Below are 15,563 nucleotides of genomic sequence, written 5' to 3' on the forward strand. Positions count from 1 at the left end.
AAAAAAAAAAAAGAATGTGTGTGTGCACTTTGCTAAAGAGCAGGGCTGGAATCACAAGCAGCCAGTTCTAACATGATATACTTTTATTATTTTTAAATGGTAGTCTTCAGAACTGTTTGTGCGTAAAAACTTACTGCCACCTGGTGGATCTGAGTTAAGACAAAGGGAAATAGATATCTTTTAAAGCTCTCCTAAATAATATTATTATTTCATTATTTTAACTTTAAAAGAAAACAGATAAATATGTATTTACTTTTTAAAAGACTTCATTTAGGGGGATTTTCTGCATTTGGTTTCAACTGGAGGGGAAAATAATGTATATGAAAGTTATTTTGATAAATATGGTTATATGCATTAGATGGCATTAGAGTTACATTGTAACTATAGAAGATGGCTCTTCCTTTCATTTCCACAGCTGTTTTTATCCTGAATAGTAACTTACCCATCCATTTCTGGAAGGTTCAGGAATTTGATAAATAAAACTAGGTAATTACCTCTCTGACATGTGTGTGTAATGCTACAATAAAGACCACTGTGACCTCTCTGAACCTTCCTCCATCTAGTCTCAAGACGTATATTTACTATCTCAGAAGAATTTTCCTAATCCTTCCCAGAACTAGATCAATTGATTTTTACCTGGTGAAATAAATTCTCATTACCTTACTCCTTCCACTTCATGGTTCTCTGTAGCCTCTAAGATCCCTAAACCCCCACCAATAGCAAGAGCCTTTTCTTGACTCAATCTTCAACTGCCTCAATTCTCACCAATTTATTTTTGTGATCTAGGCATTTAAACCTAGTCTAGATTCTCTCACAAATATCAGTGAACATCCATAATGAGAATTATGGATCACGAATATAAATAAAGTAGAAAACAATCTGTTACTGAACTATTATATGCTGGATTTACCAACCTTTCCTCTAAAAGTGATGTTCATTGTTACGCCAAGATGAAACATCCTATAGGCCTTCTGCAGTGTACTAATGTATATTTTCTCATGATGAATTATTCTGTGATTACTGTTAAAACATAGGTCATCCTACAATATAGTTTTCTCACCTCTGCTCAGGATTTAGAAACTTACATGGTGTAGTGTTCTAATGATTCTATAGTTTAAATATTAATGAGAATACTCAGTAATTTTCTAACTTAATAGTAACTACTCAGAACAATAATAATGAATACAGATATTTTTTATGTACTTCTCAAAATCTATTAATTGCATTATGCTATTAAGTGGTTAATGTTTTAATAGGTAAGAGATTTCTAAGAAAAGCTTTATGGTCATAAATTTAAAACTTTTACTTAAGTCTAGATTTTAAAATGTGTTGACTTAAATAAAATTTCATGGTTTTCTTTCATTGCTTTCATTCGTAGTTCTATTTGGAAATGAGTAAGCAAGAAAGGTCTTGTAATATTTGTGTTTTTGTCCAACATGAGTTAGAGAAAGGATAAACCACAGAAAAATACTAAGGGCTTAATACAAATTCTGTTTTGTTTTGTTTTTTGTTTTGTTTTGTTTGAGATGGAGTTTCACTCTTGTTGCCCAACATAGAGTGCAATGGCACGATCTTGGCTCACCGCAACCTCTGCCTCCTGGGTTCAAGCAATTCGCCTGCCTCAGTCTCCGGAGTAGCTGAGATTACAGGCATGTGCCACGATGCCCAGCTAATTTTTGTATTTTTAGTAGAGACGGGGTTCTCCATGTTGGTCAGACTGGTCTCGAACTCCCGACCTCAGGTGATCTGCCCACTTTGGCCTCCCAAAGTGCTGGGATTACAGGCGTGAGCCACCACGCCTGGCTGCCAAATTCTATTTTTCTCAGAGGCAATGAATATTCTGAAATGCCTGAAAATTTTAAAATGACATATATGCCATAATTCTAATATAAAAATGAAAATAAAATAAATCTGTTTATGAATTTTCTGATCCATAATTATAAAAGCAGTCATAAGTAAAACATTCACTACATATATACTAAAAGCTATTTACTGAATATTTCTCTCTATTTGGTATCATTATCACTGTTGGAGCTATCACTGTCATCATGAATAGAAGTGTTTCTAATTGAAGATACCATCATATCTACAATGTCTTTTTGGGGGTTTTCTTCCAAATCAGTCTGTATTGCTCCAACTTCTGCTAGCTTCCATTCAAGTTCTGTAATAAATAACCCATCATTAAGTCAGTTAAAAATCTTGAAAAAATGCATAGTTTTTCATCTATATGAAATAGGAGTTGACTCTTAGTAATATTACCATGGAAATGATGATATATTTATAGTTTTTTTTTTCTTTTTTCAGACAGAGTCTCATTCTGTCACCCAGGCTAGAGTGCAGTGGTGCAATCTTGGCTCACTGCAACCTCTGCCTCCCAGGTTCAAGCGATTCTCATGCCACAGCTTCCTGAGTAGCTGCAATTACAGATGCATGCCACCGCACCCAGCTAAGTTTTGTATTTTTTAAGTAGAGTCAGGGTTTCATCATGTTGGCCAGGCTGGTCTCGAACTCCTGACCTCAAGTGATCCCCCTACCTCAGCCTCCCAAAGTGCTGGGATTACAGGCGTAAGCCACCACGCCCAGCCTGATATCTTTAGAACCGGTTGACAGTAAAAGTGCTACAATATCAAAATACACATTGGATACAGCAAAGTTATACTTAAAGGGAGAAATTATGGTTAAACTGGTTCTTAGTCTGTTTTGTGATAAAAGAATACCTGAGACTTGAGTAATTTATAGAGAACAGAGATTTATTTCTTATACATCTGGAGGAGGGGCCTACATCAGGTGAGGGTCTTCTTGCTGAGGTTATCCCATGGCAGAATTCAAGTGAGTTAGAGAAGGTGAATGAGAGACAACAAGAGAGGGCTGAACTCACTTTTAAAACAAACCCATCCTCATGACAACAACCCCACTCTGCAATAATGACATTAATCCATTCATGAGGGCAGAGACCTCATGACCTAATCACTTCTTAAGGTCCCACTTCTCAACACTGTTGCATTGGAGATTACTAATTTTGGAGGACACATTCAAATCATACCATTCCACCCCAGCCCCCAAAATTCATGTCCTCTTACATGCAAAATACATTCATTCTATCCCAGTAGCCCCCAAAGTCTCAACTTGTTCCAACATCAACTCAAAAGTCCACAGTCTCATCTAAATCAGATACAGGTAAGACTCAAGACACAATTCATACTGAGGTACACTTCCCTCCAGCTGTGAGCCTATAAAATTAAACAAGTTGGCCAGGTGTGGTGGCTCACACCTGTAATCCCAGCACTTTGAAAGGCTGAGGCAGGCGGATCACCTGAGGTAAGGAGTTTGAGATCAGCCTGGCCAACATGGTGAAATGCCATCCCTACTAAAAATACTAAAAAAAAAAGAAAAGAAAAGAAAAGAAAACATTAGCCGCGCACAGTGGCAGGCACATGTAATCCCAGCTATTCAGGAGGCTGAGGCAGAAGAATCGCTTGAACCCTGGAGGCAGAGGTTGTAGTGAGCCGAGATGGAGATCGTGCCATTGCACTCCAGTCCGGGCAACAGTGCAAGACTCCGTCACAAAAAAAAAAAAAAAAAAAGGAAAAGAAAAAGAATGAAGTGAAATTTTAATAAATGGTGTTGAAACAGTTGCATTTTCTTACAGAAAAAAAGTAGATACATTCCTGATATGGTTTGGCTATGTCTCCACCCTAACCTCATCTTGAACTGTAGTTCTCATAATCCCCACATATTGTGGGTGGGAGGTAATTGAATCATGGGGGTTGTTACCTCCATGCTGTTCTCTTGATACTGAGTTCTCACCAGATCTGATGGTTTTATAAGGGGCTTTTTCCCCACTTCACTTGGCTCTCATTCTTCTCTTTCCTGCTGCCATGTGAAAAAGAACATGCTTGCTTCCCATTCTGTCATGATTGTAAGTTTCCTGAAGCCTCCCCAGCCAGCTGAACTGTGAGCCAATTAAACCTCTTTCCTTAATAAATTACCCAGTCTCAGGTATGTCTTTATTAGCAGCGTGAAAATAGACTAATACAATTCCTTACATCAAATCATACACAAAAGAAAAGCCCAATGTTATTCAAGACCTAAGCTCAAAAATAAAAATTTAAAACTCTTAGAAGAAAGTATAGAAGAATATATTTTCACCTTGGGAATACAGAAGGGTTTTGAAAAGAAAGCACAAAAGTGCAAAATAAAGAAAAGATTAATAATTTTCACTATGCCAAATCATAACTTTTATCTGACAATCAAAATGAAATGATAAGCCGTAACTGGTGAGAATATATTAGTAATACTATAAAAATAGTATCCAGAACTTTACACACACACTCATGCACACATACCCACTCTTACAAGTCAATGAAACAACATATGCACACATACACACTCTTATAAATCAATGAAAAAAACACAAATGACAAAATGGGCAAAGTATATAAACAGGAGAGGAAATCAGAATGAGCAATGCATATGAAAAAATCCGTAACCTCACTTGTAATGAGGGAAATCCAAATTTAAACAACGAAATGATACCACTTCATATCCATCAGATTGACCAAAAAACCAACAGTCTAAAATTAACAAGAAGTGGAGAAGATGTGGGTAGATCTTTAAACACAGATGGAAGGATAAATTGATACTTCCATTTATAGAGCAATCTATCAACTATCAAGTTGAAAATGTGTATACCCTATATTCCCACAATTCTCCATATATCCTTGAGAAATTTTTACAGGTGGACACAACAATGGTCACAGCAGAATTGTTCATAATGGGAAAATTGGAAACAACTCACATTTCTCACAATAGGGGAATGATAAATTGAGGAATAGCTGATTATAGAATGCTAGACAGGAGATAAAGTTATTGAATCAGACATATATGAAATAAACGAGATTCTGAATACTATGATTGAGATTTTTAAAAAAGCAAGTTGCAGAATGATACTACAATATAATGCCCTTTATTAAATACTTTCGATTTTGCAATTAATTATTCCTTCTATTTCTATAGAAATACTTAAAGCATAACAATATAGACCAGATAGTTTCTTTTAAAATTAAAAATAGAATTATCATATCATCTAGCAATTCCATTTCTGTGTATATTCCCAGAATAATTAAAAATGGAGATAAGCATATTATTTGTACACACATGTCCATAACAGCATTATTCACAATAGCCAAAAGGTGAAAACAACCTAAGTATCCATCAACAGATGAAGAGCTATGTGAGATATACTTAAAAAGGAAAAAAATTCTGATAACATGCTACCACATGGATGAAACTTGAGGACATTATGCTAAGTGAAATAAGTCAGTCACAAAGGACAAATACTATATGATTCCACTTATATGAGGTATCTAGTGCTGTCAAATTCATAAAGACAGAATCTTAAAAAGGTGATTGCCCGGGCTGAAGCAATTGGAGACTGAGTTTTTGTTTAATGAGTACAGAGTGTGTTATGTAAGACAAAAAAACTTCTGGAGATGATGGTGATGGAATGTGAATGTGCTTAATGCCACTGAACTGTATGCTTAAAAATAGTTGATGGTAAATGTTATATTACGCATATTCTACTACAATGTTTAAAATACACCAATAAATTTCATTGATATCTCCCTCTCAAAAAAAAATTAAATAAATAAAGGGACGAGATACACACTAAATTCGTGATAGTTTTTGCCCCTAAGGAAGCAGGGAGGGGAACAGGACTAAGTATGAAATACAAGTAACTTCAACTTTATCTGTAATGTGTTTTTAAAAGATAAGCAAACAGGCCAGGCATGGTGGCTCATGCTTGTAATCCCAGCACTTTGAGGGTCAAATGTGGGAGGATTACTTGAGCCTAGGAGTTTGAGACCAGCCTGGGCAATATAGTGAGACCCCATCTCTACTACAAAATTTTGTTAAAAAAATAGTTAGGTGTGGTGGCCGGCACCTGTAGTCCCAGCTACTCAGGAGACTAAAGTGGGAGAATTACTTGAGCCTGAGAAGTCAAGGCTGCAAGAGAGCCATAATTGTGCCACTGCACTCCAGCCTGGGTGACAGAGTGAGATGCTATCTCAAATAAACAGTTGAAGCAAGCATAAACAAATGTTCACATTTGTTACTTTTGGTAATTACTATGGTCCTGAATGTGTCCCCCCAAAATTCGTATGTTGAAATCCTAATCCCCAAAGTGATGGTATTAAGAGGTGGGGACGTTGGGAGTGATTAGACCATGAGGGCAGAGCACTCTTCAATGAAATGAGTGAACAGAGAGGCCAAAAGGAGCTTGTTTGCCCCTTCCACCACGTGAGGTCAATGAAGACGTCACCATCTATGAAGAACAGGTCCTCACAAAACACCAAATCTGTTGGCGCCTTGATCTGGGACTTCCCAGCCTCCAGAACTATGAGATATTAATATAAAGTTTCTTGTCTATAAGCCACCCAGTTTATAGTATTTTTATTATAGCATCCCAAACAGAGAAGACAATAATGATTTCATGAATGCTTACTATATGATTATTCTATGTATTCTTTTATGTACTCTTATGTCGTTAATTTTTTTAATTAAAAGAAAAGATCCAAGCTACAAAACACGTGGTAAAACAAGGAAAGGCCTTAGAAGACTAAAAGAAAATGGAAACTTCTGGAAAATTAAAGTGTCAGAGGTCTCGGTAAGGCCAAAAACAATTTTGGGAGACTGACAGAGTGAAACAATACCTATTGAAACCAACTGGCCAGGCGCAGTGGCTTACCTCCGTAATCCCATCACTTTGGGAGGCTGAGAAGGGCAGATCTCCTGAGGTCAGGAGTTCAAGATCAGTCTGGCCAACATGGCAAAACCCCATCTCCACTAAAAATTACAAAAATTAGCTGGGTATGGTGGTGGGCACCTGTAATCCCAGCTACTTGGGAGGCTGAGGCAGGGAGAACTGCTTGAATCCGGGAGGCAAAGGTTGCAGTGAGCCGAGATCATGCCACTGCACACTAGCCTGAGTGACAGAGCAAGGCTCCATCTCAAAAAACAAACAAACAAACAAACAAACAAAAAAAAAACGAACAAAAACTGAAAACAGTCATTCATGATGGCTTTAACACAGTGGTGAGAGAAAATGATTTTTAGTTTTGTAAAATAGAGTTAAAGCACTGCCAAAAAATGAATATATCAAAGAAATGACCTTAGGAAGTAAAACAAAGAAGATAAAATAGAAAGTCTTGTGCTGTGTACTAAGAAAATAAAGTAATAGGAGGCATGGTCCCTGCAATTTTTAGGAAGATAAAATTCAAAGGGAACTGATTCATCAACAAAATTAGATATCATGCTAGTAAGTGAAAAGTAAGATGCATTAAATATACACTATAGAAATTCAGTAGAGAAGAAAAAGATTATGAATTGGTTCAATATTACATAATGCAGTAAATAAAAATTGAGCAGACTCATGTAGGAATAAAGTTTGGATATGGAGAACAGAGAAAGGTAGAATATGTTAGGTACAAGCAGAGAATGTGTAAAAAAGTGTGATGGCACAAATGAGTAACGTATATTTAGTAGTGGCTGAAGACCAGCCTAGTAGTGGCTGAAGACCAGCCTAACAGGAACAGAAACTAGAAAGCACTGAGAAATATAGTTGGAGAGGTGGGTGGACATTCTAAAGGAGAAGATTCTAAATTTTTAACTTACTTGAGACAGAGAACTATTAAGGATTTTAAGCAAGGGGCTGTTATTAGAGTATTACTATAGGAAAATTAATCTGGAGGCATATAAAAAGAGACTAAAAGCAAGGAAAAAACCTTGGTACTAAGGAAGAAAACTTTCAGGATACTTGTTAGTTTCTGGATGTTTTCACCTATCATTTTTATAAACAAAATTTGTAACATTACCTTCCAGCTTGAGATTTATCCCTCCACATTCTATAATTCCAATGAATTTGGCTTCTATCTGACCATTTTTATAAACAAAAATTGTTGGTAAACAATTGTCATGGTAGTGTTGAATACAGCTATTCACGATGGCTTTAACAAATTTAGCTTCTGGAAACTTTCTTGCTAGAAGACTAAGATGCTGGTTAACCAACAAACACATTGGGATGCTAAAAAGAGAAACAGTACACACAATCTAATAAACGGACTATTCATCTCAGTCTAATGAAATAAGTAAAATATCGCCATGGCAAAAATAAATCTTAGATTAATATAAAAACATGTTATTATCATCCTCTATTGTTACCTTTAGCAATGATGAACTGTATGTAGAGTCCTCTGGTTTTTATTGCAAGCACCATTATAGCCTGGGAATGAAGCTAGCTACCAGGCAAGCTGATGCTTCATTTAGGGAAACTACATCCAACTGAGCATCAGTTTGGTTCAAGCAGGTTCCCAGTTTGTAGAAAAAACAAAAACAAAAACAAAAACAGGACACTTCTAGGAAATCCTTTGCAGTTCTGAGTTGAAACAAAAGGATCCCAACTCTTGTTGCCATCACGAGCTTCTTTCCATGTAATGAGTTTACCATATCCAGAACTGTCTTTCCTGACTCCAACAAACTTCTCCCACAGTCTTTGGAATCCCACTCCATGTCACATTCTGGTGGCCCCATTATCCAGAACTATTCCTTACCAGAAATTTAATATTGATTGGAAGTATGACCACAACCTCAGTTCTTCCTGCTTTATCACTTAATTCTCATCACACTCATTGATCAATTAGTTCCTTTTCTCCCATTTTATCAAACTTTCAAGTGAATCCCTTCACCTCTACTTTATTCCACATTCCTTCCATCTCCCTTGGGACCTTTGTTGGTTATTCTGCTTCCCTCTTTCCCTGTTTTCTCATCTTTCCTTCTCCAAAGACTCTTTCTCCATTTTACATAAACATATTCAATTTGGACCAGGTGCAGTGGCTCAAGCCTATAATCGTGGCACTTTGGGAGGCCAATGTAGACAGATCCTTTGAGGTCAGGAGTTCAAGACCAGTCTGGCCAACACGGTGAAACCCCGTCTCTACTAAAAAATGCAAGGTTTTAGGGGCCAAGGGAAAATTTCTTTGCCCTCCGAAGGAAGGTTCACTGAAAGATCAACTAACAAAAGGCAGATTAATTGGAGAAAAGGCACACAAGTTTATTAACATGCACATGAGAGAGGAAACACAAAGTGATTACCCAAACCCTCCAATGAGGTACAGAAGCTTATATGCCACCTGAGGCTACAGAAAGAATGGAGGCTCTGGCATGACCAAAAACATGTTATTGGGGTAAATCAGGTTACAGTGACAAGACAGGCTATGGGAGGCAGAGAAGAGGAGGCCTGGCTAGCGAAAGTGGTCTTGTTATGTAGATGAAACCTTACAGGTAGCAGCCCTCAAAGAGAATAGATAGTAAATGTTTCTTTTAGATCTTTAAAGGCATCAGATTCTCAGTTAACTTGGTCCTAGATCAGACAAGGGAAGGCCCTCAGAGAAGGCCTGACTGCATGAATGCAGATTTTCTCTACAGTTGCAAATCTCCACAAAAGACAGCTTTACGGGGTTACTTCAGTTTTGTTGGCTCTCTGAACACCCACCTCAAAATACATCAAGAAAGTATATCTTAGAGTAAAATGTTTTGATTTTCTTCAAGGTAAAATGAGTCCACTAATATCTAATTCAGAGAAATTTTATAATTTTCCTTAGAAATTTCATCAGAATGAAAGCTCAGTCAGTGGTACAACAGATATTTGTGGGATGGGTCAGTAGTGTGAATGGCAAAAGGCAGGTAGGTATTGGTGGTGGCAGTGAAAAGTATAGATTTAAGAGAATGTTGCATAACAGATTGTGATGCAGGGAGAAAGGGTTGCCCGAAGAAAGTTCTGACAGCAAGCAGTAGGGGAACAAATTTGGTGTTGGGGTTGAGGGCCAGAATTTTAACCCCAGAAGAGCTGTAAAATATGAGGCAGACCAGTAACATCACAAAGCAAGTTAAGAGCCTATTTATGATATTCAAGCTTCAAAATATGCACTTGGGTATAAGAATAATATAAAAGCCCCAAATTAGAATTGGGGTACAGGCGTAAGATTAAATAAAACCACAAACAAGACTGACTTAAAGCTAAATCATTAGGCTTACTGGCCCAGGTTGAGTTAGATCCCTCTAAAGCACCTTAAGGAGGCTAAGCCTTCATTTGGATAAAAAGTGGGTCTAATCCTATCAATTTAATGGCAAAGAGACATTGAAATTATAGAATTTAGGAGTCTAATCAACAAACACACACCACCTTTTTATAAAATTGAAAGAAAGTAGCTAAAATAAAACCACCTTTGCAAAACTTTAACAGTGAGAGAATTATGACAGTGAAAGAGATGTGATCTAACCAAGCCCCATGTTCTCTTTAACCTCCAAACTGCCCAGAATCATTCCTGGATTGGGCCAAGCTAACTTTGGGAGAAATTCAGTTTATAGTTTAAATGATAATAACTTTTCCCCAAAACTAAACCACCTTTGTAAAACCTAAGCGAAGACTAGGTTCGGAGGATGACAGGAGCCTGAATTCTGCTAAGATACACACTTAAACAATTACCAGCCATTATTCTGGAAGTCACAAGATTTGCAACTTCCTCAATTACTCCTGCAGACAACAACCCTATTGTAGAACCTAAGATTGGCCTTTTTGATACATCTTTTAAGGTTTTTGCATTTCTGATGACTGATGCCTCTACCTGGACCCACCAAGCAGTCCTGTGGCCCCATACAGATGCAGACTTAGCCCACATGAGGACTGTATTAGTCCGTTCTCATGCTGCTAATAAAGACATACCCAAGGCTGGGTAATTATAAGGGAAAGAGGTTTAACTGACTCACAGGATACTTAACAATCATGGCAGAAGGGGAAGCAAACACATTCTTCTTCACATGTGGCAGCAATGAGAAGTGCTGAGCAAAAGGGGAAAAGCCCCTTATAAAGCCATCAGATCTCATGAGAACTCACTCATTATCACAAGAACAGCATGAGAGTAACTGCCCCCATGATTAAATTACCTCCCGCCAGGTCCCTCCCTCAACAAATGGGGATTATGGGAAATTCAGTTCAAGATGAGATTTAGTGAGGACACAGCCAAACCATATCAAGGATCATTGTCGACATCCCTATGATTGCATTCCCAACCAATCAGCAGTACCCATTCTGTGGTCTGGCAAACTATCCTTGAAAAACCCCAGCCTCCAAATTTTGGGGGAGGCTGATTTGAGTAATAATAAAACTCTGGTTTCCTGTTCAACTGGCTCTGCATGAATTAAACTCTTTATTGCAATTCCCCTGTCTTGATAAATTGGCTCTATGTGGGCAGCAGGCAAAATGAACCCCATTGGGTGGTTACAAAAACATAAATTAACAGCTGTCCTTCAACTTTATAATATTAAAAAGCTGTACGTAAATCCTTTCTTTTGAGATGGAGTCCCGCTCTGTTGCCCAGGCTGAAGTGCAATGATGTGATCTCAGCTCACTGCAACCTCTGCCTCCCAGGTTCAAGCAATTCTCCTGCCTCAGCCTCCCAAGTAACTGGGATTATAGGGACACACCACCATGCCCGGCTAATATTTTGTACTTTAGTAAAGACAGGGTTTTGCCATGTTGGCCAGGCTGGTCTGAAACTCCTGACCTCAGGTGATCCGCCCACCTCAGCCTCCCAAAGTGCTGGGATTACAGGCATGAGCCCCAAGCCTGGCCAGTAATTCCATTGTTAAAAACTAAAGTTTTCTAAGGAATATTTATAACACAATTATTTTCTGTTATAGTTTATAAATTTGGATCATTACAGATTAATTTTCAAAATATATGTTTTATACCAACACAGGAATGTATTTTCTGTTTTTTTTTTTTTTTATTTTCTGTTTTTTTTTTTTTTTTTTTTTGGATTCGGAGGTCCCTTCTCCTGTCACCCAGGGCCTGGAGTGCAAATGGTGCCGATCTCCAAGCTCACTGCAACCCTGCCTCCTGGGTTCAAGTTCCATTCTCCTGCCTCAGTCTCCCACATTGCTGGGACTACAGCATGCGCCACCAAGCCCAGCCTAAATTTTTTTTTTTTTTTTTTTTGTATTTTAAGTAGAAATGGGGTTTCCACCATGCCCGACCCAGGCTGGTCCTTCAAGCTCCCCTGACCTCAAGTGATCCCGCAACCCTGCCTCGGCCCTCCCAAAAAGTGGGTGGATTACAGGCATGAGCCAGCCCAGCACCCAGCCCAGGAAATGTAATGTTTCTTAATGTCGCAAGAAAACCTAATATGTAAGCTACTTTAGAGTGGCCCAGAAAAACCTTCTGAGAAGGTCACAAATACTTAAAATATTATGAAACCACATCCTTCTTTCTGAGTCTATCAAAGCATATGACAATTTGAAGCAGACTAAAACACATGCAACCTCTTTATGAATTTTAAAATTATTTCTAAAACTAGTAATTTATATGGAAATAACCATTAAACTAGATAATTTTACTTAGAAGCAATATCTACTCTGCTAACCACACAGGGTCAGAAAAAACATTCAGTAAACCACTTCAGTATATGATATTTACCACAAACAGATCCCTGTTTTATAAATGTCAGTGTTTCTCATCCTTATCTGTGAGACCTACAAGCAGCATTTACAAACTGGTTAACCAAATAAATAGTATAGGTAATATGGAAGTGTGATTTCAGGAAATAACTTTTCTCTGAAGAATGCAAGTCCTTTTAAACGTTTACACCCACGGAGTCATTAAAATGAGACAGCAAGCCAGGCACAGTGGTTCACACCTGTAATCTCAATATTTTGGGAGGCTGAGGCAGGAGGATCACTTGAGGCCAGGAGTTCGAGACCAGTCTGGGCAACATAGCAAGACCCCATTTTGATGAAAAAATTTTAAAAATTAGCCAGATGTGGTGGTGCAGACCTGTAGTCCAAGCTACTTGGAGGACTGAGGCAGGAGGATCATTGCTTGAGCCCAAGCATTAAAGGCTGCATTGAGCTACGATCGTCACTGCACTCCAGCCTAGGAAACACAGTGAGACCCTGTATCAAAAATAAAAAGAGAGAATTACAACCTACTCCCTCCTTCACCTATGCATTCCTCTCTTGAAACTGCTTGCTATTGCTTGCAAGTAGCTATAAATCAACTCAATAATACATCAGACACTGTAACTTTCATAGCTTAACAATGTATAGCCAATCACTAATCAATGTCATTTCCTTAAGCCAAAGAGAATTCCTGACAAACAGCTTTGTATTAGTCCACTCCCTGTCCCCCTTTTATGTCTTCACAAACCTGCTCATAACAAAGGCTAAAGGGAGATCGTATTCAAGGTTACTTGGGTTTAGTCTTCTGGGCAGCTATCCTCACTTTTGCTCAAGTAAACTCTTTAAATTATATTTTGTGCCTCAGCCTCTTCCTTTTAGGTCAACACATTCTTTTAAAGACTTTAAAGCTACCTAAAAATTAATCTACCAAGAGTTTTGGTTATAATAAAATAAGTTTTATGGGGCATTTTCTTTTATGGGGCATGTTGTCCTGTCAAAGTTCAACTCAGGAACTGTAAAGTATAGCCCCATACAGGCTATACAGGGTTATATACAGGGCTATAATTTGCATAAATTGCTCTGTACAATTTCCCCAAGGACCTAAAGAGAAAAAAAATTATTATTCAGAGATTGAAATAAGGACAGTGAAGGTTGCTGTCATGACCTCTGTTCCTAGAATGGTTTATAGCTCTGAGGCAGAGGGGTAGGGACCTAAAGCTAGAAGGACTGTTTGAATGAGAGAAACAGAGTTGGGGAAAAGTCTACTTTCCCTATTTACTAGGCAAGGCTGGTGAGGCCTAGCGACAGTGGGTTATACCTAGTACAACCAGGTATTTTTAAATTAACTGTCTTGGAGGAATGGGGGAGTATAGGGTGCAGGTGAATTGTTCTATTAGAAGAGACTTAAGAGAGCTGATATATCTAAATGTGCTGCATAATTCTTGATTGACTCCTTGTCCAAAACATATGTATTTATAAAAGATATTTTTAAGTCACTTGGGAAAATCTGAGTAAGGACGAGGTATTAGACGGTATTAGGAGTTACTGTTAATTTTGTTAAGTGAAAAAATGGTATTGTGGTTATGTAGAAGAATGTTCTTGCAGGGATTCATAATATGCCACACCAAAATAAGCCACTCTGGCATAAGGATTATTTTGAGCTAAAGACAACTGAAAAGAAACAAACACAAGAAAAATACTCTCCACCCAGTAACATCTTCACTCTTGTCTCTACCAGGAAGGGGAGGACACTCTTAATCACTAGATAAAGCTCTAGATTCTTATCATCCCAGTGAAGCACCAGAGGAATCTATATAACAAACCTTGCTAAAACAACCTTTAATTTCCATTAAATCAAACACTCTAAATATTGACCATATAGATTCAACAAGTTGAATACATAGTTTCACCCATGTATTTACCATCCCACAGTTTGTTATTCCTAGAAGCTCAAAGACCCTTTCTGTTGTCTTATCACATCTCTATAAATTTGCTGTTCTTTTGTTAAGATGCTACATAAGCCCAAGTTTTAACCACCACTTTGAGTTACTTATCACTGAGCTCTCCTATGTGTACGTGTAATGCACTTGTTAATAGACTTCTGTTTGTTTTACTCTTGTTAACCTGTCTTTTGTCAGTCCAATTTGCAGGATCCCAGCCAATAAACCTAAAATGGGTAGAGGAAACAGAACTTTATTTTCTTTCCAATACCTTTACGTTTTGAAGATGCATGCTGAAGTACACAGGAATAAAGCATCATGCTATGGTCAGTTTACTTTCTACAAATGCAAATATACACACACACAGATACAATTATATAAATATGGCAAAAGGTTACTTGTTGAATCTATATGGTCGATATTTAGAGTGTTCATTTTCTCATTCTTTCTACTTCTCTGTATTTTTGAGATTTTCTAGAATAAAAAATTTTAACAAAACTACCAAAGAGTGCTTATTTTCTAAAAGTGTGACAAGTTCCTGAAATTAGAAATGAAAAGATCTTAAAATACCTAATTTAATCCCTGAAGCCAATGACTATCAAAACTCTATGGATGTATATGTGTGTAATATATAGTTGCTTTTCTTGAGTACTGTCATATACTTTGTAAAACCTTAAAACCAAAATATGTCTTTTAAAATAGTAGTATATTAACATTTTGAAATACTATGATCTTACCTTGATCTGTATAGATGAATTATAACCCACACATCTTTTTCTGCATTTGTGACTTCATTCACATACTGATTTCCAGAAATTTCTCTTAATTCCCCAAATTTTTGTTTTTTCTTAAGAGCTTTCCATTCCTGTAACCGCTTCTCTCTAATTAAAACATGAAATTAAATTACATAAGAATACTGTCATATTCTTAAGGTCATTCTCATATGTAATAACAATTTAGGGCAATGAATATAATGCCTATATATACCAAACACTTTAAATGATGGGATATTAATGAATGATCTTATAAAGCCAATTTCTCTTTTTATATGCTAATTTGTGTTATCATGGATATTGGAAAGTATAAGAAGTTTGATATTGACTTTTAAAT

General features: G+C 37.3%; 1 protein-coding gene across 1 annotated transcript in view; it reads right to left on the reverse strand.

The window, feature by feature from the left end:
- Positions 1 to 1,963: 1,963 nt before the first annotated feature.
- PDCL2 (phosducin like 2) overlaps positions 1,964 to 15,563 on the reverse strand; it is a 35,854-nt gene continuing 22,254 nt past the window's right edge. Inside the window, exons 4-6 of the mRNA XM_017875183.1 lie at positions 15,191 to 15,334; positions 7,875 to 8,083; positions 1,964 to 2,161 (exon numbers count right to left, since the gene is read on the reverse strand). Of these exons, the coding sequence (XP_017730672.1) occupies positions 2,007 to 2,161; positions 7,875 to 8,083; positions 15,191 to 15,334 (508 nt within the window). The 3' untranslated portion in view covers positions 1,964 to 2,006. The remainder of the gene's footprint in view (positions 2,162 to 7,874; positions 8,084 to 15,190; positions 15,335 to 15,563) is intronic.

Source organism: Rhinopithecus bieti, unplaced genomic scaffold, assembly GCF_001698545.2.
Source record: "Rhinopithecus bieti isolate Rb0 unplaced genomic scaffold, ASM169854v2 scaffold_7212, whole genome shotgun sequence".
In the NCBI taxonomy this organism is placed as follows: Eukaryota; Metazoa; Chordata; class Mammalia; order Primates; family Cercopithecidae; genus Rhinopithecus; species Rhinopithecus bieti.